Genomic DNA, 26,067 nt, shown 5'->3' on the forward strand with positions numbered 1-26,067 from the left:
TCCTCCATTATGTCTCTTCGATCAACTACTGGATGTTACACTTGTAAAGTCAAGTAAGGGGCCGATTTCTTTCCTTATTTCCTAGTTACTGTTTGAACTTGACTTACAGACGCCGGAAATGCGATGAGACGAAACCAAGCTGCCTCAGGCAAGTCATTTTAGTCCAGAGTATACGCGTACATATGGAAGTCTTGCTGATTAGTGATTAGATGTATTAAAAGAGGGTCGGACTGCAGCTATGAGTACACCCAACTCTCCGGGAAAAAGCGGACAAAGCCAGCACCCAGGCCTCCTAGCGAACAAGCGAAAACGCTTGCCAAGTTAAAATCAAGCCTGACAACGTCATCAGTTCTTCAACATGTACCAGAGGCTTCGAATGACCTTGAATATTCTTCAGTTTCATCCTCACATCCCATGCTTCCTTTCGATGCAGATTGGGAACGATCTTTTTGCGAGGCTACTGCAGTCACATTACTCGATCTTTCGCCGTATAGCAATCCTTCCTCTCGACCCACCCCCTCTCAACAATTGTCGGTACCAGGAGCTCTTTCAACCAGCACGTCAATCCTTGCATCTCAAGCGGAACTAGACTCCTGTCCTTTACGAAGAACTGGACATGATTTGACTTTTACATCTTACTCATCTTTGGATCCTTTTCAAAACCAACACGAACTTGAAGACGACTATGAAGACCCTGAAGGTATAAAGGAGATCTTTTTCGCAATTCCTTTGGGACTGGATCGCACAGTGGAAAGTAATTCACTACCATTTGTTTTGCATTCCTGTGAGCATCCTACATGTTGATTATGACTACATTGCTGAAGATATCTTAGACGCTCAATGGTTCACGATGACAGTGTTTGATCCCCAGAAAATTGCCCACACCGCAAAAGCAACAGTAATCGATCAATTTTTGAAATCTTCTTCCTCACGTTCTCGGATGCTCTTAATTTCCGAATTAATGGGGAAGTTGATCAAATCTCGAACCTTGGACAGGGAAGGAGAGAGGGCTTTTCGATTACTGGCGGATGACGTTTCAGATAGCATTACTAGCTATCAGGTGCAGCAATGGCCCGCAAGTAAAGGAGAAAGAGAATGGGCAAATGCTACATTAAATAATATGCTGGAGGTTCGCTCACTTCAAAATTTATCCATCTTGAATATATGCTTATTGGTTCAGTACGCAGCTGATTAGTATGCAAATCATTGTGGTCCCCTACGCCTATTTGCTACGTCTCCTTAAATTGGCTGTCCCAGTATTCTTGTGCGCATGTTTGCCTCCCCATCCCCCTGCTATGTCGGCTATACTACTTGAAACAACACTTAACCTGCGACACTTTGTGGCGTCAGATGTGGTCACTAGTATTACGACCGGCAGGTCACTATTGTGTAGGTGAGTAGCGGCTTTGCATTTATATATACAGTACACTGGTCAGTCTACTGAATGGTCTACCACGACATGACGAGTAGGTATCATGTTCCGTGGTCTCTCGAATTTTGCGAAGATTTTATGAGGAGGGGGGAAAGTCAGGGACTCCAGTGGCTGCTTGGTATCCCAGATCAATTTATCTTACTATTCGGGTATACGGAAGGCCTTCGGGAAGATGCAAAATCTTTGGGTATGCCCGTGGACCCAGAAATCATTGGACAAATTGAGGAAGATGTGAAGAAGATACGGATATCGCCGTCTCAAAGTAGAGATGTGTCGATGGAGGTTAAGAGGAGGGTAGTGCAAGAGGGGTGGCGTGAAGCTGTATTGATCTATATGTACATGGTAAGCCTATAGACTGAGCAGCGTTCCGGTTGTGCTATAATCCCCCTAGGCACTTGGCGGAGCAGATGCGAATGACCGTAAAGTAAAGAAAGCTCAAAGGGAGTTCATGAAGCTTGTTAACGCTATTGGAACTGGACGTCACCCAGATATATTCTTAGCAATCCCAACAATGATAGTAGGTTTTCTTAATTGATTAGTGCGCCCACGTCTATTCTTACAATATCTTGAACAGGTGGGCCTAGCCACAATCAACCCTGTTGATCGAGAAACGATAACCTCCCGCTTCCTTGCTTTGCCCGAATTTGCTAACCCAAACTCTGTGGGACACGATCAACTTCGTATACTGAAGGATGTCTGGAATCAGACAGATACATCAGGGAGGGCTGCGCAGTGGAAGGATCTGCGAGAGGCGTCTTGGCGGATTACCGGAGTTTAAATTGCCAAGACCCTAGGTTTAGTTTGTGAAAACGTCAGCTCGATTTCGAATCAACTAATTCTCGGTACCTGCATAGCATTTGGTTAACTCATGATATACATAGTATTGCATCTCAGCCATGCATGCGAACTTGTCGACTTAATCCCATAGGTTTGCAGGAGTACATATTAGAGCAGACAAGCAAATAAAAGTAGCTTTTGTCAAAGTTAACGATAGGATCGTATGCTAGTGATGACCTGAGATCCTTTACGGTTGTATTCAAGTGAATCATTAAGCTAATAATCAAGCCAAATCAGGGCAAGAGAGTGCTGGACCATGGGGTTGTCGAACTTTGGCAGCTCTTTCCGGCGCCTGCATAACCACCAATCAGGACGGACGGAAAGGTACAGCTCTAAGCAATCATATTTCGGGTATAGCTGTCCACCTGTTCTCATTTGTTGTTACGCACGCACCGAGATCGGAACTGTCAGGGTTTTACGATTAAGTTACTCGATCGCTCAGGATGGTTTGCCTGCGTGGGGCTGGGGCCAGGCGCCTTTATTCTAAGCCCTTGCCGTCGAGCATCCCCAAGATTTGTTGAGACCAATGGCAGCTCGGGGTTTGGTTCCAAGCAAAAAACGGTGTTGATCGGGCAACGACGCCCATGTAACAATATACTGACTAACCCGGGTACTCGTGCTGATTGCACCATGACATTACATCAAGATTGATTAAGGCACTGGGTGGCGTCTACTCATCATTCCTCTCAATACCATGCCTGAGAGATCAATTTCTGGGTGTTGCATGTGCAAAAATAAGTCGGTACGTTCAACTGCCTTCTTCATGACATCTCATGCAATCCGAATTGGTGGACGGAAGAAATGCGATGAGGCAAAACCAAATTACCGTAGGCAAGTTTTCATGGCATCCACATTCTCCCAATCTGCTGGCGACTCAGTTAATCCATAACAAACAAAAAACGCCAAAGCGGCATCATTTTGCGGTTGTTTTGACAACCCAAAAATCTGAGGCTCCACGCAGTGCGTATTCTCTGATACCTCCGCTTTTCCAATAAGCTTGGCATGCCAGCCCAACAGGCTATCACGTGATATTCTTTTTTTATTTATATTTAAGGAGCTACATGCGAAACAAGGCAAACCGCTCACAAAACTGAGGCAAACTACGCTAAGAACAAAAGAGGAGAAAAGAGAGGAGAGGAAACACGGAGTCACGTGATATTCTCCTCAATAGAACTCTACCGTCCTAGCACTATATTATTATTATCGGCAAGCTGACGCGGACCGCCAACAGCAGTCCGGGGCTCACAGATTACTTATTATTGCTCTCCTTGAATCTTTCAAATATGGCCAAGCACATGCCTACCCTACCTCTTCGTTTGGGCGCTGGATGCCTAACATGCAAGTGCAGGTGTGCTTTTTCCTCCCTATACAATATTATTAACTAACCATATGTAGGCGTAAAAAGTGCAATGAAACACAGCCAAAATGCATGAGATGCCAGAAATCAGGCTTAGAATGTCCTGGATATATCTATATCCTGAGCAAAAGGACAAAACGGTTGAGGACGCTACCTGCACCACGGGAAAAGAAAGGGAAGAAGAAGGCTTGAGACCATTGTACAAGTCAAACTGCCCTCTCTTCCACTTCTGTTGATCTTTCCCTATCTGTTTCCACCTGGAGCAAACCTGGCCGTATGGATCCACCAAGTAATTTGCAGGACTTGACTGGAACGCCAACTCTACTGGGTTTACTTGAAGACTGTGGCTCATGCAAACAAATTACACTGGAATCTTTGGGAGACAAGAGCAACCGTATCCAGTACCCTCCCATACTTGGTGTTGACCAACACCCATGGCTACTGCATGTCAACTCGGCGGCCATTCCATCACCCACAAGTAAGAATCCCGACTCAATGACGTCCGGACAAGTCAGCCTTCTCAATGCTCTGTTTAGCCTTGGAAATTCAAGCAATAGCACCACAAACTCTTTCAGCAAGGATGTTTCTTCTCATTCTGACCGATCAACAAGAACACCTCCCAACATAGAGCCTGAAGAATGTTCAAGCAACGATGAAGATCCAGAAGGTGTATATCAAGTGATCTTCCAACCACTCCCACTGGATAGAAGTGTTGAGAGCAATGCTTTACCATTTGTACTACAAAATTGTACGTATCTCTCATCCGTTCTTGAATAATCCAGACTCAAAGAGTATTTGAGACGCAACCTGGATACATTGAATGGCGTTTGAGCCTATGAAAAGGGCTTGGGCTATTTGTAGCCTTGTGGCAAAGCAGTTCAAGGCTGGACAAGAGGCGCGATGGACTTTGACCCTTCTGGCAGATATTGGTGGTCGACTTGGGCGTGGAGTCATTCTTGAAGAATCTGATATTTCAATGATTTTGACTCTGCAAAGTCAAGTACAGCAACAGCTGGTGAATGGCAAAAACATTGGTAATGACAAATTGGCAAGGCAAACATCAATAGGAGTGCTAGATGCTACTATTGAGGTGAGTAGATACCACCCCTATCATTCAGTTGCTAACAAATTCTTAGACAATAGTTATTCACCTATTTGCAAGCCCAGCATGTGAATGGTTGACTCTCATGCAAGAAGCAGCACCCATCTTCCGACAACTCTGTCCTGAACCGGCTGGTGTACCAATTAATTTACCATCATTACTGCAGCATGCTAATGTTAGCCTTTGCTACTACGCTCACACCAACGTCTTGTGCGGAGCTGTGATGGACCTCCCAATGCTATTTCAATATGACTGTACTCCTCAAAACTTCTCACATGTATACAGTCCCATTGTGGAGATTGAAAACAATAGTGGGACTCAATGGTTTCATGGAACACCAGACCAATTTGTGGCAATGTTTGCCAAGATAAATGCAATGCAAGAAGATAGATGGGCTCCCACACCTGAAATAGTGACCATACTTGAGCGCAGAATTCAAGACTTCCAACCAATCTATAGCAAATTGTGTGATTCCTTTTTATTGGCAACAAGAATACTAGTTCAAGAGTGCTGGAGGCAAGTTGCCTATATCTACTTATACATGGTAAGTTGTTACTTAGGTGGTTTCACCTTTGAACTTGATTGTGACTTCTACATAGGGATTGTGCGGAGATTCTTCCAATACACCCCATGTCAAGCAGGCTTTCAAGCAATTTATTAAACTATTAAATAGCACTAAGCCAGGGCACATGCCTGACAACTTCCTGATATTAAACTTTGTACTTGCAAGTACATCCTAATTTTGCTCTAATTAATGACTTACCCATTCTGCAGTGCGCACCTGCCGCTTGTAAAAAGCAAGATTGCAACATTATAAGGAAACGTGTTCAGGGGATTAAAATCAATGGCCCAAGTCATGGTGTTAATGATAATGCAAAAATTTTTGAGAATTATTGGGCCCACGCCAATGCCGAGGGAAGACCCACCATATGGTCAGACGTAGGTGAAGCTAGAAAGCGGGTGTTAGGTGTTTAAACTATGTTATTGGTGGGCATGTCACTGTTGGACTGCATTCATATCAGTTTTTGATTGTTGGGACCCTTCTTGTATTGTTGGGTTGTATTTAGGGTATGTGAAGCCATTCTATTTCAGTCAATTCCATTCCATGCACTGTACAGTTGCCCAGTTCCCTTTAATCCTATACACACTGCTAGTCATCCAACAAAGTCTCATACATAGACGGCAGTTGTAGAAAGCTCATAACAAACATCTTACCTCTGCCCTTTGTAAGTATTTTCAATTTGAGTATTAGATATGTCAAGAGAATATCTACTGAGCTTTCTGGAACAACACAACTCTCAGGAAGGCTGATGTATCCAAGTTACATCCCTCTTTTGCCACTCCACTGTACAAGGTTAAAATACCAAAAATAAGGATGTGTGTTTAAGCAGAAATTGAGCTGAAATCAAGGTCAATATATACTAACTTTAGTTATCAATTCTCCCTTATTCTGATTTGTGTTGAGGATGACATACCAACGTTGTAGTTTTCAGGCCGCATTATACTTAAAAAAGATGTCTTTTACTGATATACTGATTTTCAAGATCTTAACACACCACAGTGGCGCTCAATTGTCACCGTTTGGGCGATATAAAGCACGCAAAAACATCCAACCACTTAAAGCACGTATCATTCTGTTGTCTTATTTCCACTGCCACCAGTATTAATTTTGACTCATTCTGGTAAGACCACTTGTTCAGATAGACATCCCAAGCTCTGTCCATAACAGAGTGCACTAATATCCCGCATGGCGCCGAGAAGCAGGTAAATATAGGATATATGGGTGTAGGCTTTTCAATAGTACCCAAGGCTTGGCGGTTGTGTGCTTGATATCGTGGGGCCTCCGTTCTTTCCTTTTCCCTGGTACTTTGACACCAGTCTTATCTGCAAACATAACCTCAGGCAATCAAAGAGTAAGATTGAGTTATATTCTACCAAATTATACCCAGTGCGTGGCAATAACAACATAATCAACCTTGGGAAATGACTTCACCATCTACTACAAGGGTAGATGATACCAAGAGGCCAAGGATCAGAGTATAGCAGCCAACCTAGAAGTTCTTAGGTACACATGCTGTTGCCTTACAAGAGTCCAAAACCCCAAGGCCACAACACTGTACAAGGTTATAATACTGAAAATTAGTGCGTGTGTTTAAGTGAGAATTGAGCTGAAATCAAGATCAACACATACTGATTTTAGGTATCAATTCTTCCATAGTCTGATTCATGCTGAGGGAGGCATACTAACATTGTAATTTTCAGGCCATACCCTACTGAAAAAAGGAAACTTTTACTGATGTACTGATTTTCAGGATCTTATCACACCACAGTGCAAGTTTGGACTGTGAATGCGCCAGTTCAAGTCTTACCAAGTTGGTTCTCAGTATTAGCATATTTTTCGGGTGTCTCATAAATACTAACAGCTAGAATAGCAAGTGAGAGCCATGGGTCGAGATGTACTGAGATCCGGGCTTATATACACATGAGGAGTGGGTAGATACGTGTACAGGAAAGATAGATCGGGTCAATACACGAGTCACTGGGCGAGTCATCGTGTGAGTCATCATGTGAGTCACAAGTCGAGTTATTGGATATCTTATATCTTGTCGATTATTTTGTTCAATAGCGATGCGGCTGTTGAACTTTGTCAGCCCTGGTGGCGCCCCTACCCAGCTGCCAGTCCAGGCAGACAAAAAATCCAGTTCAGAACAGTCAAAATTTGGCCACGGTTATTTTTCCGATTAGCCTCCTACTTGTGGTTACATATATCAATATGGGAGCTCTCACAAGTTCTATGATTAAGTTATCCTTGGTCCGCTAGAATATGAAACCACATGCATATGCTGACTAACGCAGGCTGACGTGCTCACCCTGATCTCAACATAAACTATGATATAAGATTCATTCAGATGTTGAACAGCGTCTAACCAGCATCCATCTCGCCACCCATATCTGAGATCATTGACCGGATTTCGTACGTGTAAACCAAGGTCAGTGTATTCAACCACCTTCCTGCTGGTTTATCTCATGGAGTCCGAACCGACAGACGGAAGAAGTGCAATGCGGCACGGTGAACCCCAAAAGTACGGAAAATCCGCATGACGTCCAGATTTTGCCAGACATCCGCACCTAAAATCGCAGAATCCGCACCTCGACGACACACAAGGGTGAGTTGAGGATGCGGATTCATGGAAAAACTGGTCTGATTTTGCCAACACTCCGCATATAACGCGCGATTTTTCGTGTTCAGAAAATCCGCACTTTTGGGGTCCACCGCAAATATACGACCCAAGTACAATATTGTTACTTGATGCTTTCATGGCTGAACCAAATCTGACTGAATCAATGGCTCCATGTCAGATAGGACTATTGCAAGACCCAATTATAGCTTTGGATCAAGCAAGCCCACACAACGACTTGTTTAGCTCTGTTGCAGTAAGCTCTTTCAGGCAGGCTCATTCATTGGTGTAGAGTGCAATAAACCTTGTTGCTATGCTCGATTTAGATTACTTTAGGCCTAATGTGGCTGGGATGAACCAGTCTTCCTCTCCGATCCTGATGTCCAACTTGAACATAAATGAGTTTGACAATGAGGAGGACGTGGAGGAGGTGAAGGAGATACTATGTAGTACGCCAATGGCTCTGGGACGTATGACAGAGGGTAATTCACTGCCATTTGTTTTGCAATGGCGTAAGCACTTTTCCTTCTCATGTGGATATCTAGCTCACCTATAGTAGACGCCCGATGGATGCCATTGACAGTATTTGAACCTAGCAAAACAATGCACCAGGTTAAAGAAACAATAACTAGACAATTCTCAGAATCTCTAGCTTCATGATTTAGACTTATCTTGATATCTGAGCTGAAGAGGTGTTTGATCAAATATTGTGTACTAGACAAAGGCGGAAGACTGGTGTTTCAGTTACTGAGGGACAAAATATGCAACAGCATTGCGGATTACCATATGCAACAACGAAGCACCAGGGGGGAGCAACAGGCGCACGCTTCTACCGTGTTCGATCACGCACGACATGTGGGTATCTTGTAGCATCATCTAACTTGTACTTTAGCTAATTGGTTAACCCTATATAGCCAATGTGCATACAATCAAAGTCAACAACTTTAGCCTTCTTTATTCAACTCCTCGAATCAGTTGCTGCGAACTTTCTGGATGCTTACCCTCTACCTCATCCTCCCTGCTTGGCCAGCATCGTACTTGAAGCTCAGATTAATTTGAAGAGCTTGGTGGTGATAGACATAGCTATCAACGTTACGACTGGTAGGCCATTATCTTGGAGGTTAGTTAGCATTGGTTCATCTAGCATTAGATCCGGTGGCTATATCTGAGTGGCTGTCTATAGATACTATGTTCCGTGGTCTCTCAAGCTGTGTGAAAGACTCGCGAGGACGGGGAAGATTTACGGCCTACAATGGATGATTGGGATCCCTGACCAGTTCATCTTGTTTTTGCATATATCGACAGCCTTAAGAAGGATGCCCAGGCTGCGGGAGCACCGGTAGACTTGCAAATAGTCAATCAAATAGAAGATGACATAGGCAAGATAGATATTCCGTCGTGTCAAAGCAGAGACCTGTTGTTAGCTATCGGAAGGCTAGCTGTGCAGGAGTGTCGGAGCGAGGCGGTATCTATTTATCTTTATATAGTGAGTCTTTCCACCGAAATATCTGCCGCTCTTGCTCTAACGCAATGCAGTCCTTATGCGGGGCAGACGCACTGGATGCCCGGGTGGTGAAGGCTCAGAGCAAACTAATGAGACTTGTGAACCGGATCAAACCTGGACGCAACCCAGACGCTTTCCTGAAGATTCCAATGATAATTGTAGGCCCTCATGCTTCTTGTGCTATTTGATGCTTGTTTTTACTCTGCATCAAACAGGCTGGTGTATCAGCGACCTGTAAGGGTTACGCAATCATTGTAGGTCTAGCTCGATTGTATGCGTTACCCTTACAATACACCATCACCTCCCCCTTAGCATTACTCCTGACTGATTACCAACTATATACGCTCATTTGGTTTATTCTGTTTACGCATGTATCGAACCCGGGCACTTTATAAGGTCCCGGATTCTAACCCACTCTCCTTGTCTTTGCTCTTATCATCAATATCGAGTGTGTGTTACGACTTGTTATTTAGGCGACGCCGTCGCCGACCGAGTCACATATAAACATCCAATAAGTAGAGACCTTACACGACAAAGCTTAGTCACAGATACATCATTAGATCTCGCATTGTGGGGGTGCCTGAATGTGCTCGTCCACATACGTCGGGAAATGACTCAGTTCGTATGCTGGAGGACGTATGCGCTCGGACAAGTGCCGAGGGTAGGGCGACGTGGTGGGAAGATATGAGAGAGGCATACAGGCGAGTTACGGGTGTCTAGGTAACTGCAACCTCGATGTTTGGGGTGGGCATAGTTTAGGTTTTAGGTTCTTTTCCGGTACCATCAACATTAGGTATTCGCGGGACCGCCATAGAATCCTTTGAACCGAAAGTTTTATGCACTGGCGCGACTGCCTCCTGCGCCAATTCAAATGAAAGAGCTGCCACAAAGTACCAGATTTCACATTTGGGCTGTTTTTGCTCGCAAATTGTCCCGGGTTATTCACTTCATTACCTGAGCTCCAGCGTTCTCTAGAGTTGTTAAGAGAACTATTGAGCACCCTGGAGCTAAGTCCCGTTTTAGATAATTGAGGCAAATTGGTAATGCTCCCTCTTGATACACATTTGTCTAGATATGACATGCCATGTGGTCTTGATCTAGGTGTAATCATCTGACTTAATTATTGTCCATCCGTCTTGGTATTTGCGTACTAATCTTTAATATGCCAGCTCAGGCGATATTCTCCTTTTTTCAGATACAATTGATCACTTGGTCCCGAACACTTTTCATGCAATGATACCATTCTCTTACCCCCTGTTTTCATCACCCGTCATAACACCTAATTACCCCTCCAGCTTTTACAGTGCAAACCACACTTATACCTGAGTGCATTCCGCATGCGTTTCCATACGGCCCCGAGAGAAGCGTATGAATACGCGAATATATATATGCGCTAGGATTCTCCCGACGGAGCCGAAGGCTTGACGCTGTGTTTTATATTGCGGTATATGTCTGTTCCTTCCTTTTCTCTGGTATTTTTGACAGCAGTTTTATCTGCAAGTAAAAGCTCATGATATCAAAGCTTAAGAGCACAATTGGGTCGTTTCGCTAAATAATCCCTGATGTTTGGCACGGGACGATAATCTACACGCACTTGGGAAATGACCTCATGTTCAACTACGAGGGTGAACGATGCCAAGACGGGGTTAGTGTCCGTCCAAGAAGTCCTCGGACTCTGGAGCTTCGTTCCAAGCAGAGCTCTACCCACTCCTGTGCACTTTCTCCCTACTCAAAGTGTCGGAGGAAATTATTAATCAACAGCATAAATAAGCGAGTGGTCAAGCTACCTTCAACTCCTCTCATAGTGCGATTATGTCATCCTGAACCCATAAACGATTTTTACTATTGGATTTCACTTTACATGAACTTACCCGACACGGACGTCCGTGGGCCCGAGGCTCCGCTATTTGCAATGCGGCTAACTGTAATTATGACTATCACACTCCAAGGCAGATTTATCATCACCCCCATCCTCCATAATATCATTCTTAAGAGGACGTTCATATACGATTGAGCTTGGTTGTGGGAACCACGCCATCGACGCTCGTGGCTTTCACATTTCGAACTCCCAAGGCTCATATTATCGACACATTTCCGCACCCATCCTCGCACATGCCACCGCTTTTGGCACCTACCCGATCGACTACTGGCTGCTTCACATGTAAAATAAAGTAAAAGTCCCATCTTCAGCCCGATAGGGATGCTTATATATCTTGGTCTATAGGCGCAAGAAATGCGATGAGGCGAAACCTCATTGCCTCCGTTGCCAAAAATCCAATATCCAATGTCCTGGATACGTCTATGTTACGAATTTGAACAAACCAACTAGGCCTAGGAAACTTCGCACATTTCCAGCGCCTCGTACTCTGGCTGGTCAAATCCTCCTTACCACGTATCAACACATTCTCTTCCCAAACCCACAACAACAGAAATCCCAACTACGGGACCAAACATCAGTACGACATCAATTGGCCGTCTCAGAAACCCCAGGCAATTCGTTGGATGCCCCTCCAATGATGCACGATAATACACTTTCTGACGATGTTGACTTGTCGAACCCATGGGTATTCCTGTCTTCATTTAGCGGATCGCTTCAGCAAACCTCCAACAACTTAGACAGTCTACTTGGGGTCGACCCCAAGCCCATAAATCCTGAGCCTATTACAACCTTGCCGGATATCAGCAATGATGCACCTATGACTCTTGGACAGGCTAGTCTTCTGGATGCATTGCTTGGTCTCGAACAACCATCGAACTCAACCGTACAGCATCCTCCCAATACCGGTTCTCCCTTTGATCCAAACTCTACTTCAACTGAAGACGATAATTTAATTTCGGACGATGAAGACTCAGAGGGAGTCATTAGCATAATTTCCCGAGTGCCAGTGTTAGACAAAACGGCTGAGGGAAATGCTCTTCCCTATGTTTTGCAAAGCTGTACGTGTTATCTTAGTTTGACGCTTATATTTTGTATCTCACGCTCAGTTAGATGCCACGTGGATTCGTCGAATGGCTTTTGATCCTATAAGAATGGTGCGCATTGCTCGGGATTTTGTATTTGGACAGTTCGCTGGTGGAGAAGAGTCTCGCTGGTTGGTTACTCTTCTGGCCGATATTGGAAGTCGGATCGCGAATTTCGAGATTACGGACGGGACGTATGATCCTGCGATTTCAATTCTTCAGAACACAGTGATACGGCGCCTGGGCACTGTTAGATCTATTCCCAGCACGAATGGATCTGAACTGGTCCAGGCACTTGATGCCGCACTCGAGGTACGCTATTCATATTTCCAATCCCCAATCACATTGACACGGATCTCCGTTAGACGATAATGATAAACTTCTTCGTTAGCCCTCTCAGTGACGTTGTTGCCCTCAGAGAAGAAGCTGCACCTATATTCGGCCAACTGTGTCCAAACACGTCTATCAGTTTACCCGCACTATTCGTTCACCCCCTTGTTTGCCTTCGGCAATATGCTCATGTTGACATATTCTTGAGCGTGGTTATGGATTTACCTACCATGTTTCGGTATGATACTGTTGTCGGTGATAGCCAAACCCCGGGTTCCAGTCAATTGACATTCGACGTCTCCGGCGAAAATGGTATTCAATGGCTTCATGGAATTCCGGATCCGCTGGTATTACTTTTTGCAAAGTTCAAGTCTATGAGAGAAGATGGACTGATACCAAGCGCCGAGGTAGTCAAGTACTACGAGCACGAAATCAACAATCTCCAACCGTTTCAAAGCCCGTCTTCCGACCCCATTTTGGTGATCATGCGATGTCTGGTGCATGAATGCTGGAAACAGGTAGCACATATCTACCTGTATATGGTAAATACATATCCTCCTAGTTATTCGATTACTTACATGTCAAGCAGGCATTATGTGGAGATTCAGCCAACACGCCTCGCGTCAGACAGGTTTTTAAGCGGTTTCTCAAACTTATGCTAAGAGTCAAGCCCGGACGCTTCCCTGATGAGTTCTTAATCTTGCATTTCGCCCTTGTGGGTTAAAGAACAAGAATATTTCTTATTCACTAATTTTGGGCCTCACCAGATCGCACCTGCCACTAAGCGACAACGGGATCGTGAAGTACTGAGGCAACGCATCCGGGGGCTTTACATACGCGGCCGAGCATTTAGGGCAAATGACAATATTTTATATATTATAGAAGATTATTGGGCACGCGCCGATACTGAGAAAAGGGAGGTTATTTGGTCTGATGTGGCTGTGTCCCGGAAGCGAATATTAGGTGTATAAAGTACCCAGTTCAGGGTGATGATATTGATTCGGAACCTGCATTCATGATTTCCAGTGACGATTTTATGCTAACCGTTCTTATTGGTATACTAGCCAGGTTGTACTATTGTATTTAATAGAATGTATAGGTACTTGTGGCAGTCGTTTAATAGATCTTCACTATCATACCTCGGATGTGAAAATGAGGCGGAAAAGTCTAAGATTTAGTCTATAAAGAGCAGTACGAGTTCGGCCTCTTAGATTTATACCGTGTAGTCGTAGAGCGAAATTAAGCCAACCTATCAGAGGTTAGAGCCCACTAGCTCTGGTAATTTGTAGCGCAGATCCAGAAGCATCTTGGTCCCCTACACCCGCCAGTGTTCAAACCATAAATTTGTGGGGTCGGCCCTATGTATGTAAAGGAAGTGCAGCCGTTGTAAAGAATTATTGATTTCGCGGATTCCTGTCAAAAGGGTGTTCTTTATAGCAAGGGCTCTTTGTAGATCCGTCCAATCTACGAGATAACAGAGGTACACCAGAGATGTGGGGTATGAGCCTTTTAGCATTTGCGATTAAATTAAGGAACGAAACCACGGACATAATCTTCTGGTAGAAGTCACGAGCCTATCAGTGGTTCGTGTAAGATTGGCTTCCAATCCATTTATACCCCCAATCTTTGGGTATGTCACATTTAATTTTGATTAAAAGACAATAGGTTCGAGCCTTACGATTGACATTTACAAGTCCCTTTGGAAACTTGATCCAAGGGTATCAAAATATCCTACTTGAGCTCACTGCTAGGATGTTCAGGACGCGAACAAGTACATTCTGGTGTCACAAAGGAGGTTTGGAGTTTGTGCTCTGCTGATGTCGATGGTTATAATAATATTGATACCAACTAAGTCACTCAACCTTCCCATGCTAAGTCCTTGTGTGGATTGCGTCCAAGCTGGCCAAGAAGATAGTCAACACAATGTATACTTCTAGAAATCGGTAAACAAGCCCAAGCTATCGATACATCGGATCTACACGGTCTGACAGGGAAGATCATGAAAAGTGCATTAGAGCAGTACGCTAAATTATTGGCTTGTGCCTAGGCTTTCCGTGTGATGTATTGCTTCCAATACCCTTTCAGGTTCTACTTGGTGTTGTCTATCCTTGTGTCTCCCTACCATTCGATTCTCAGCCCATCAGCCACAAGTGTGGCGTTGGGCGCATGGCCTTAGCACAGCACTATTCAGTTGCTACACGTACGGATCAGCCTTGTGTGTTATGCCAAAGGGTTATCCGACAACTACGCTATACACAGCCAATAGTAACAATCGTTTCTACCAGGCATGGATTGGCAGTCCCGGATGCAAACCAATAGTAAGAAGTTCTATTATGGCTTAGTTCGATACGACATCTTGCGTAGGGCTATTATATCTCAGCCAGTTTCAAAATCCGAAATACCCAGGAGTGCTCCAGAGTATGGCGCTCGCCATATTCCCGCAGTCTCCGGACTTGTTAGTCAGTATCTGCTTTTTCTGTTCCTGCAGAATTTGTTCACGGTAGCTACTAAGAATAGTATAATGTATATTGGTCGAATAACGATGGCCGCGCATGTCTCCAGAGGCATCTCGAACATGACGGGTACCATGCTACGCCCCCAAGCGCCCCTAAACTTGTTGAGATCCAGCTAATATCGAACGGTATACATGGATCCACGGAACTAATGAATGCTGTCAAGTGCTTGCTATGATTAGAACCCATACCTCGGAATCTAACACATGAGGTTGTAGTATAGTATTCATACAGTGTCAAAGCGTTTTCCACAAGCTGTGTATAGTTTCCAGTGCCTTTTCCGTGATTCGAATCCCGCGAATCAACGCCAATGGTACGGCGCCACAAAACTCTAAATCTCATGCAACTGTTACTTCTACAGGGTTCGTGAGTCAAACCTATCTCCTCCAGACTCCCACCAGCGATCACCTTGGACTTTATTTAATAAACAACTTCTCACTAGGGTGTCTGAGATTTCGTGCACATTTTCACCATACCGATTGCTATCCCTGTTACCTCAACGCTCGCATAATCAAGTAGCTAGTCGAAAGTTCTTCTCTTAACGCATACGTATTTGATCGCGAACTGATTTTGGCGAAATTCAGCTGGAATAAGGAATCCGGCTTGCCTCTAAACGGTAAGGTGTTATGTCCAAAGCTACCATCATGAACGTACATTGACTGTGAGTAGGACTACGAACAAACATGTTCGACACCCAGTTGCCTTCTGAAAACGACGGGTTTGGTAGGAATAATCGTATACATACCGCTCATATGAGCCCAGGGCAGGCCAGCCTTTTCTGGGCGCTTCTCAGTCTAGAAAACCGTCCGTATGAAGCCCGTGTTGAAGACCCAACGCATGGACATATCATCAATGGTCTGGCAGCAAATAGATATGTGACTAGTAAGCTCTCCATCTAGATAGGGACTTCTGCTACATATTGTAACATGATTGTAATTGAACAGGGACTCGAGTTACCATTTGCGATGGCTTGGTGCTCGATCACAGGCTAGACAGTAACTCTTTGCCATTTGCACTATATAGTTGTAGGTCTTGCCTACCACTAGATACTCCTGAGAGAGCTAAATAACATTAGACTCGGCTTGGATGGACAAGATGCTCTTTGATCCCACGCGTGTAGCAGATAAAACGCGGGACTACATCATACGTCATTATCACGAATCTGAAGGATCTCGACAAATAGTGATGCTAATCGCAAATATCCTCAAGTCGATTGCATTCAACCCTAGCCTCGATCCGGACTACTCCTGCAAAGCATTGGCTTTAGAGCGATTAATCCGTCGGTCTCTTGCCCAAGTAGCCAACCGCCCATTGAATCCATCCCGCGAAGTGGACGCCCGTGAAGCGAGGAAGGGGTTATATCATACAATAGAGGTCTGTTAAACTACTTTTCAGAATTAAGCTTTCCCACCTTGTTTAATGTCACGATTGATATTGTAGTTCTTTGCTGCTTCGAGATTCGCGCCTGTACAAATGTCTTTGAACGTCTTGCGCGAAGCTGCGCCAGTATTTCGCCGCGCCCTTTCCGGACCCCTAAACGAATATGTTCATCTTCCTACTGCCCTCCTTCACCCTGAGCCTAATATCAGAAATTATCCGCTCATGGATATAGTATACAGTATGGTAACGGGTTTGCCTACGAACGTCAAGTACAACACTGTCTGGTACCCTGGAGCTACTGGCTATGCGTTACTTGTAGACGATCAGGGGCATCTAGGGATGTCTTGGCTCAATGGCCTACCCAACCAGCTCATCGTCGTCCTGGCGCGCATAAACGCACTATCTGAGGATGATGGGACAGATAGTGATATCGAGATGGTGTATGAAATTGAAGAGAGTCTACGAACATTATACAAAGAAATCGGGGATCATTCTCGCTTGCTACACCCCACAAACAAACTCCGAGTAGCTGTTCCAAGAGCATGGTGTCAGGTAGCGTACATCTACTTATATCTGGTAAGTTTCAAGTATCCTTGAGTTCGTGTGTTGCATCTTTCACTCATAGATCTTGTAGAGTGTGTGTGGAGCCGATGCATCAGATGCTCGTGTAGTATGTGCTCAACAGGAAATCATGAGAATCATAAACTCTTGTGAACCATCATTGAACCTGGATGTTCATCTTTGTGTTTGCATGATATTCGTGAGTTATATTTTTGAAAGGGGGTTGGGACTTTAGTTGCTTATCGTAAGTGTATAGGCTGGCGTTGTGACTTCCAACCCTGACGAAAGGAGCACGATCCTCACCCGACTTTTTAACCTACCGGAGAACACACTTTTCGATAGTGGTGTTCGCGCCGGAATCCAGAGTTTGCAAGATGTTTGGGCCCGAGCTGATGTTGAAAGCCGTCCTGCCGAGTGGAATGATTACCGCCTCGCCGCCGTTCGAGTTGCCGGTCAGTGGGTTGTATGAACACAATAATATATACCTACATAAGGCGTGAAACTTGGCATTGGCCTTTTGCTTCGTTGTTCTCTTCGTTCACCTTCTACTCGTATATAAGAATAGAGTTAAATTTATACCACCACCTGTGTATTGATCAGTACATTAAGAGAGTCGGATCGATACTCGCATTAAATAGTCAAAAGGATAGAGCGCCTCTCACGAACTGAATGGGGGTAATTTGATCTTGAAAGCGATTTTGTATCGGTGGTGTGCGTATCTGATATATATGTGGAGCGCTTGAACTGGGACGTGTATGCACGCCCAGTCCAATCAATAACATACTTAACCACTGATATATGCGTAGTTTTGATAGTGATAGTACAGTCCCATATCTTTTGATGAAAAGCAGACGCCCCCCTCCGGCTATTGTCGGGGAAACTGAGTAGCTCAGACTGTCCAACAGAGTAAGAGTGGGCAGCTCGTGAGAGTGACTATTAAATCACTCCGGGATGCTTCTTTCACTTTCGTGATCTGCCCTCACACCAGTCAACGACTGTATCCCTACCACCGTGAGATATCCACGTGACTTGAAATGGGGCGTTCTTGGAATTGGTTTTTGGGAATTACAGCCAACGACGACACCAGTAAGTTTTCTGGCAATACTATCCTATAATATGTATGAGTGTTCTGCATGACAGGTGGGTGTGCTTGTTTTCCCTCTCAAATAAGGGACGCACAAATAGTATTTACTTGAATTTGTTCTGTACATACCGTAGGAAACAGAGGAAGACTTGACAACCGACACCTATTCTCTAGCCCTTGAGCACTTGCAAAGGCCTAATCCATGACCAACTCTTCCGCTGAGACTTCCCGATCGGACCCGCTGTTACGGAGTGAAGATGCCTATAACCATGCTCATCCCTCCGGCCTATCCTCGCGAACTTACCCGGGTCTTGAGACTTCTTGCGAGTCGGTATTGTTCGAAAACAATACCTTCCCCATAGGAGATGCTTGTCAGCTCACAACAAATAATATTGATTCATGCCGATCGTGGGCAACCACATTTATTGGGATGGAGCCAACAGGGTCATCGCTGGCGGTCTCGAGAACCAATGCAAACCCCCTCTCCCCAAGCTGTGAGCTGGACTACACTGAACCTGCCTTGCGCTGCTTCTCCGGCTCGGATTTGCCAAATGACAGTGGTGTGCTTGGTTTCTTGGGCAACTTTAATTCGATAGCCGACTTTTCCTCCAATTCCTCGAGTCCGCAAACCAATCATGATGGAAATGGCGTGGTACAACTTTCTCCGACCGCAGACTATTCTTGTGCTATACCGAATATCCAACAAACTGGGTTCGAGGTTCAGCCAGATAGCTACTCAGTGAATGACTCATCGAGCCTGATCACACTGTCTCAGGGTTACAATCAGGCGCCTCTCGGATTGAGTAGCTCTCGAATGACTTCTGCACAAGCAAGTCTCTTTCATGCGCTTATGAGCCTCGAGGGGCCTCCATCGCATAATGATTCACCTATTTAACCTCTACGTGCCAACCATTCTCGAGCCCAGCGAGATCTTACTCTTCACCAATGCAATCAGCCGCTGATATGGATCTGATAGATGAAGATGCGGACAGTGACCCAGAGCACATTGAGGCTGTCATATGTGGCCAGCCGGTACTAGATTATAACCTGGAGAGTAATTCCCTCCCTTTTGTTCTTCATAGCTGTGAGCGAATCAACCGAGCACATTCGGGCTACAACTTATTGTTACCCGCGTAGATGCTATATGGATGCGGCGAACTGTATTTGACCCGTCACGAGCAGCCAGCAAAACAAGAGACTATGTTGTTCGACATTTCGCCGAGTCTGAGCAATCACGATGTCGCACTATTTTAATAGCCAACATTTTCCGTTCTATCGGCACCAACCCCGCATTTGACTCGAGCTACCTTCCAAAACTCTCTATGCTCCGGACTGCCGTTCAAGGAAATTTAATAGATGCCGCGAAGCGTAAAACGAATCCGTCTCGTGAAGTGCAGAGTCGAGAATCGATCCGCGCTCTGGAGCAAACTTTAGAGGTAACTATGGTGAAATATGGCCCGCGACAGTTCTGAATCTCCCCCCCCCTCTCCTACTAGCTCATCGCCGCATCCAGATACGATGCATTCCACGCGTGCCTCGGACTGATGCGCGAGGCCGCGATGGTGTTCCGCCGGGCATGTCCAGAGCCGATGGACCAACGAGTTCACCTCCCGAGCGTGCTCATGCACCCCAACGCGAACATGCGGCACTTTCCGGTCATGGACGTATATTTCAGCATGATCACCGGTCTCCCCACGATCCTGAAATACGACACGTCTCTGCGGACGCCGGTCGATGCGTCGGTGTTATACATCGATAACCACCTCGGGCTCTCGTGGTTGTACGGACAGCCCGACCAGATTACGTTGATTCTGGCCCGTATAAACTCGCTCTACCAGGATTACGGATCCAGTGTCGATCCGGGTGTTGTGCGCGAGATTGAGCGGGGGGTTGAAGATTTTAAAGTCAACAGCGGGAGCTCGCCGGATCCGTCTCTTCTTGTGATGAGATTGGTGGTTCAAGAGTGTTGGCGCCAGGTAGCATACATATACCTCTACATGGTGCGCTGGTGTGTCTCGTTGCCTGCGTAAAACTTTGACACTGATTCAAGAGGTGTATGCTATTAGACATTGTGTAGTGCAGACGCATTAGATTCTCGAGTTCGGGCCGCGCAACGAAAGATTATGAAGCTCGCTACCGATGCGAAACCGAGTGCGACTTTGGACATGCACCTAGCGACTTGCATAGCCGTTGTAAGTTCCAATATCATTCTCTCTCTCTTTTTTTTCAATTCTAGCAAGCACACGATATTGAACAAACGGTCTAGGCGGGAGTGGCCACTTTCCGACCGGCCGAGCGGAAGGTTATCCTCGCGCGCTTGCGCGGGCTTCCCGAGTGTTCGATACCGGAGAGCGGGTTTAGCACTTGCGTTCGGGTTCTGGGAGAGGTGTGGAGCCGCACCGATAGGGAAAATCGGGCTGCTCGTTGGTCTGATCTTGGTTTGGCAAACTCGCGGATTTTGGGTATTTAGATGGTTGCCGTTGTTAACTTGCTTTGCTGTTGGGGGTGTGTGTGAAATGTAACTGAGACCTTGTCGCTGTATGCTTGAGCTATTTTGTAATGACCAAAGGATAATTGCTTTTTTTGTTTCTTCGATATGTTCTTTGTATATACGATGTGGTAATAGACACTTTAGGTTAGGGTCGAGCTCGGAGCTTCACCGCTCATTTTCTCCTCTCCAGCCAGTAAACTCCATTTCGAAAAATTGGTATACTGACAGATATTCCCTTGAGTAAAGTTACACCTTCTGCATCTCCGGCATCGTGCCCAACTGGGCTAAGTAAATTTTAAGATTCATTCCAGCCCAAGGTCTCTAATGAGGATTCCAGATTTTGGTGGTGTCGGAAAAACGGGCGTTGATATAACCAAATTGTCGGTGATTTATTCATTTGGAGTCTGCACGTGAGGAATTTGATCGAAGGGAGTGATTGGAATTGGCAGTGGGGCGTCACTCAAACGACCAACACAGTCTCCTGCGGTCATCTCGTCTGACGCGCGTGGGTGACCCGTGCTACTATGGGCTGAACAGCGTGGCTTACTGTAAGTTGACGAATAGATAGCACGCATTAGTGGGATAATGAAGGCATGCTGGAAGTGTTCGCATAGGTGAGCGCATAGGTCTTGTGGTCCAATCAAAAGTAATTGTTGCTCAAATGACCAGGCCCCCATGGACCGACGAATCGCGTCTCTTGTGCGGTCCGTGTTCGCTGCAAGTTGTCCCCGAATCGCACAATATATCCACATTTGGCAATTATCCCTCTACACATCTCCTCGTTGTCCCGCACGGAACACACCGCAGGCGATCCTCGACTTTCTTCGGTAGGAACAAGCCTCGCCGCGTCGCCAGCGCATGTCGCTTCTTCCTCGTTGGGCGTCACTCATCAAATACTGCATTCCGACGACCTATTCCCACCTTATTTCATATCACGGCCGCCCGAGCATAATAACCAAGCCATCCAATGGAGTCCGGTCCAATGCCTTGGTTCACTCGACGCATTCCCCACAATGCACCAGGAGCCTATCGGATCGTTCCCCGTGCTTGACGACTTGTTTTCTTGCCAGATGTTTCCAGACGACGATCCCAAGTTCTCCTCTGACTTTATTCAGCAGCCGACACTTTTCGCGCATGGGAATTTTGTTGATTTCTCGACTCAGCAGCAGGAGCACGGTATTTGGGACGGATGCAAAGTGCCCGGTCCCGACCAGGACCTTTCGTCAGAGCGGCATAATGCCTTTGTCGGACCTGGCATGTCCCTGGGACAGAATAGCTTGTACCATGCGCTCATGAGTTTAGAGCACACTTCCGACGAGTCCAACCCCCATTCTCCCACTGCTGCTCATTCTACCACACATTCGCCAGACTCTACAAAATCGCCGTCCCACGCAGACGACACGACCGAACTCGAATATTCTAACGAGGATCCCGACGGAATTGAAATATCTGTATGCGGAAGCTTAACCTCGGGTATTGGGTCCGACACTGGTCCTCTGCTGTTTGTACTCCAAAGCTGTGAGTCGTTTCGTGTTTCCGTTGTGTTTTGTCTTGACCAGACTTCTTTTAGATGGAAATTGGATAAATAAATGATGTTTGACCCTTCGCGATCGTCAGAAAGGCTTAGAAATCGCATCTTGGCAGTGTATTTCGAGTCGTCGCGGTCAAGACATCAAATGATTCTTACTGCCAATGTCTTGCAAGCTGTGATAGCTTTCAGTGCGAATTACAAGCCTATGCTCTTTGCGCTAGCAAAAGAAGTGCGCGAAACGCTCGTTCACTCGACGGGCTCTCTATATTCAGGCACTTCGTTCCTCTCCCTTCACTTGACACTCGAGGTACGCCCCCACTTCGTAGCGCACTCAGATACGATTCTTACTTTTTCCAAATTTTAGGTTAATCTTTTCTTCTTGACTGGCCCGGTCCACGAAGGTCTTCGATTTATGAATGACATAGCGCCCGTCCTTCGCCGAATGTGCTCCAATACCATGTCTCAATATATCCACCTGCCCAGTCTCCTCGATCACCCCGATCATAATGTGCGGGCTATCCAATGGTAGATATCTTGTACAGCATGCTCACCGGATTGCCGACAGCCTTGAAGTACGACGCGACGACTTACCCTCAAGGTCGTGCTCCTGGATACACCGAGCCCGTAGGAGCCTGGTTGACCGGCCAGCCCAGCGAGCTAACGCTCATCCTGGCCCGCATCTCCTCGCTGCACGGAATTCGGCATCGACATCGACCCGTCCATCGTAGAAGAAATCGAGTCCGATATTCGAGACTTCAAACCCGATCCTGGACTTCGGCCGAACCTTCTCGAACGATTGTCAGACTTGTCGTTTTGGAGTCTTGGCGCCAGGTAGGGTATATCAACCTGTACATGGTATGTGTGGCTATAGTTCTCTATATGTGCTTGGTCCTAAATAATGATGAATCATGCGGGCGTTGTTTTTAGCGGCTGTGCGGAGAGACTGCTCTCGGTCCTCGCGTTCAGGCCGCGCAAAGGAGGTTAATGAAGTTGATTACCCATACGAAACCTGGTCAGAAGGGTGTTTTCCATTTGGGCCCGTGTTTAGAGATTGTAAGCGTGAATTGACCCTACGTCATAAGCATACTCATTGAAACCTCCTTTTTAGGCAGGCCTAGTGACCAGCCGGCCGGACGAGCGTAGACAGATTCTCCAACGTTTACAGAGTCTACCTCATTCGCGAATGGAATCGTTTCTGAAACATGGTATCCACGTGCTCCATGATATCTGGGCGAGAACAGATGCCGAGGGGCGACCTGCTCGGTGGTCTGATCTACGTGTCGCGACTCGGCGGATTCTTGGGATTTAGTAGAGTGAGCTGTGTTGTAAGGATTTTGGTTCGTGCTGTGGTCTATGTTTGTTGTTGTCCAAGGTAGATATATTTAACTTTGTAGTAGTGCGCGCTGTCTTTGCTTTGTTCAGTTGCAGTTGATTATCCCGTTTTCTTCGCATTTAGCGTGTACTCTCTCCTCCCATGTATCCAAGTCCCAAGGAGTTTGCTATTTTATCGCCGGTTTCTGCCCTAAATCACTATCAATTAGATCGTTAGTGCCACAATTGAATCCAGACTGATCTGCCTTTTGCACACTAATTGTAATTTCAATTCCCGGAAATTGTTGGGCTTCCCAGTACACGTGACTGGCCGGGGCATCCCTCGATCAAGAACACTCACCCTTGTCGACAACCATTGGATGATTGTTTAAGCCCTGCATGTTGAACTCTAACGGATATGGATGTTCCAACTGCCAATCTAGGTAAAAAATAATGATAAACGCGCTATTCGTAAACCCCCTTTGATTTCAGACCCCCCCCCCTCTCCCTTTTTTATTTTATTTTTTAGGCAGAAAAAGTGCGATGAAACAAGACCGGCCTGTCGACGATGCAAGACTGCAGGAATCGAATGTTCCGGATACACCGACCCTGCCTATCTCCGATATTCCGCCCCTGAGTACTCTCGGCCCAAGCACCTGCGCACGGTTTCCCGGGATGGTAGTAGTGCTACTGCCAGTGCTTCACGTTATGCCGCGGGACCTTTGACTCCTGATGCTAGCGATTCGTCAGTTTACGGGCGCCCATGGTGTGCATCCGCCCCACCGCCACCACCTCTTCCCTCTTCTTCTTCGTCGTCATTGTCGGCGTCGGCGTCAGTATCCGCCAACTACAAGCCGCCTCGTCCAAAGCAAATCGGAAGAACCGCGCGGGACCCAATGTGCGAGTCGGGACGGGACCGACGGCCCATACGACCAGTACGTACACGGCACCATCGTTCCCGGGGTTATTCTCGGACCAGTGGTCGGATGCTCCCTTTTTTGGCCCTGCTCCTTCCTACGCAAGGATCGAAGAGGTGGATTGCGATGAAGTTGGTGTTGTTGGATCTACTAGTCGAGTTGATGTGCAGGGGTCTGTGCCGGATGGTATAGTGGTGCAAGCGCCTACTCCGCCTCACGAGCCCCTCGATTTGCCTGCTGTGCCTGGTACTGGTACTGGTGCGGACTCAGGCGGAGGTGCAGCCGGGCGTAGTTTGGCTCCTCGGTCGTGGCAGAAGCGTGCTCGTACGCCCATGACGTCGGGACAAGCGAGTTTGTACGATGCTCTTTTCAGTCTTGCCCGGCCCGGGGAAGATTATTATAACCCCCCGCCTCCGCCGCCAAACCCGACTTGGACTCCTGCGTTGCGAAATTCCGGGGAATCACTCTTGACTCCGCTTACGGAAGGAGGACTTGAACGGCGACTGTATTCTGTGTCGGACTACTCGGATGATGGGGATAGGGAGGACCCTGAAGATCCCGAGGGTGTCAAGGCTATTATGCTTAGGTCCTTGCCGTTGGATTGTAATGTGAAGAGCAATACGTTGCCATTTATGTTGGAGTCTTGTGAGTTTTGAGAGGGGTTTAAGATGGTTTGATCTCGTTCTGACTCTCGCGACTTGCCCATAGACGCCATTTGGATTGCCCGAATGATATTTGATCCCCTTCGGGTAGCTGCCGTCGGCAGATACTATGTCTTTCGTCAGTACGAGCTTGGTGAGACGACACAACTGCGAATGCTGCTGGTATCCCATTTTGCGAGAACGGTCGCCAGAAGCACCGACTATGATCTCAATAATTTACCAAGTCTTGTCCGATTCCGGGATCACATGTCTGAGTCGTATCATACTGCAAATGCACTTTCTACTCGTAATCGCTCGCGCGAGCTTGATTTGAACACGGCAGCCCGTGCGTTTAGTCATTCGTATGAGGTGCGTATTCAGATTGATACATTTAGCAATAACTGATAGGCCATACTCTGTATGAGGTCGAGATCCTGAAAACTGGGACGCCGGAATCACACTGTATGATACTGAATTTAGATGTATAATAAATGCTGTTTAATAATCGTTCGTCCTTACTTTCACCCGTTTTTACTTTGCCCTGTTTCAGTACGTTTTCCGATTTTCAGGTCATTCGTGTTTTAAGTATGCTTCGAGTTTTCAGCACGTTTTTGAACTGACGTGCAGAAATTCACATTGAGGTCAGTTCGTCCTGATATTAAGGATGATGTTTTAGGTTGTTTCGTGCAATTTTCTATGCTGATTTCCAGTGGATTGTCCCACAATTATTGTTAATTCATTGTACGATACGTACTGAAAGTGAGGTCGCGTAATCTGGGCGCAATTTTTAGGTACTGAATTTTAGGTGGAATCTTGCTGAAACGGTGCGTGCTTAATTTAGGGATCATACTAAACATACGCTCGAATCAAAACCTTTCGTGCTGATATTCAGAAAGGATGGTACTGATTGCGCCACTGAACGGGTCACTAAAACGT

General features: G+C 46.2%; 3 protein-coding genes across 3 annotated transcripts; all 3 read left to right on the top strand.

The window, feature by feature from the left end:
* Positions 1-414: 414 nt before the first annotated feature.
* Positions 415-2,210, top strand: RhiXN_00029 (Fungal specific transcription factor domain; the record flags this gene model as incomplete). The annotated part of the gene is made up of 6 exons (XM_043319848.1): positions 415-784; positions 834-1,129; positions 1,188-1,393; positions 1,471-1,774; positions 1,824-1,949; positions 2,007-2,210. The coding sequence occupies 6 exons, from the start codon at positions 415-417 to the stop codon at positions 2,208-2,210; spliced, it is 1,506 nt and encodes a 501-aa protein (XP_043178860.1).
* Positions 2,211-4,446: 2,236 nt separating this feature from the next.
* Positions 4,447-5,703, top strand: RhiXN_00030 (Fungal specific transcription factor domain; the record flags this gene model as incomplete). Its single annotated transcript, XM_043319849.1, has 4 exons — positions 4,447-4,716; positions 4,763-5,272; positions 5,328-5,447; positions 5,503-5,703. The coding sequence occupies 4 exons, from the start codon at positions 4,447-4,449 to the stop codon at positions 5,701-5,703; spliced, it is 1,101 nt and encodes a 366-aa protein (XP_043178861.1).
* A 5,569-nt stretch (positions 5,704-11,272) lies between these two features.
* Positions 11,273-25,536, top strand: RhiXN_00031 (Fungal specific transcription factor domain; the record flags this gene model as incomplete). Its single annotated transcript, XM_043319850.1, has 25 exons — positions 11,273-11,293; positions 11,361-11,572; positions 11,636-12,348; positions 12,401-12,684; positions 12,738-13,244; positions 13,292-13,417; positions 13,470-13,500; positions 16,291-16,589; positions 16,656-17,171; positions 17,230-17,355; positions 17,413-17,608; positions 19,217-19,324; positions 19,378-19,676; positions 19,737-20,240; positions 20,307-20,432; positions 20,507-20,663; positions 21,401-22,249; positions 22,436-22,569; positions 22,627-22,770; positions 22,836-23,117; positions 23,190-23,315; positions 23,371-23,525; positions 24,103-24,471; positions 24,510-25,135; positions 25,199-25,536. The coding sequence occupies 25 exons, from the start codon at positions 11,273-11,275 to the stop codon at positions 25,534-25,536; spliced, it is 7,248 nt and encodes a 2,415-aa protein (XP_043178862.1).
* Positions 25,537-26,067: the final 531 nt, after the last annotated feature.

The sequence above is a fragment of the Rhizoctonia solani genome, chromosome 4, assembly GCF_016906535.1.
Source record: "Rhizoctonia solani chromosome 4, complete sequence".
Lineage (NCBI taxonomy): Eukaryota > Fungi > Basidiomycota > Agaricomycetes > Cantharellales > Ceratobasidiaceae > Rhizoctonia > Rhizoctonia solani.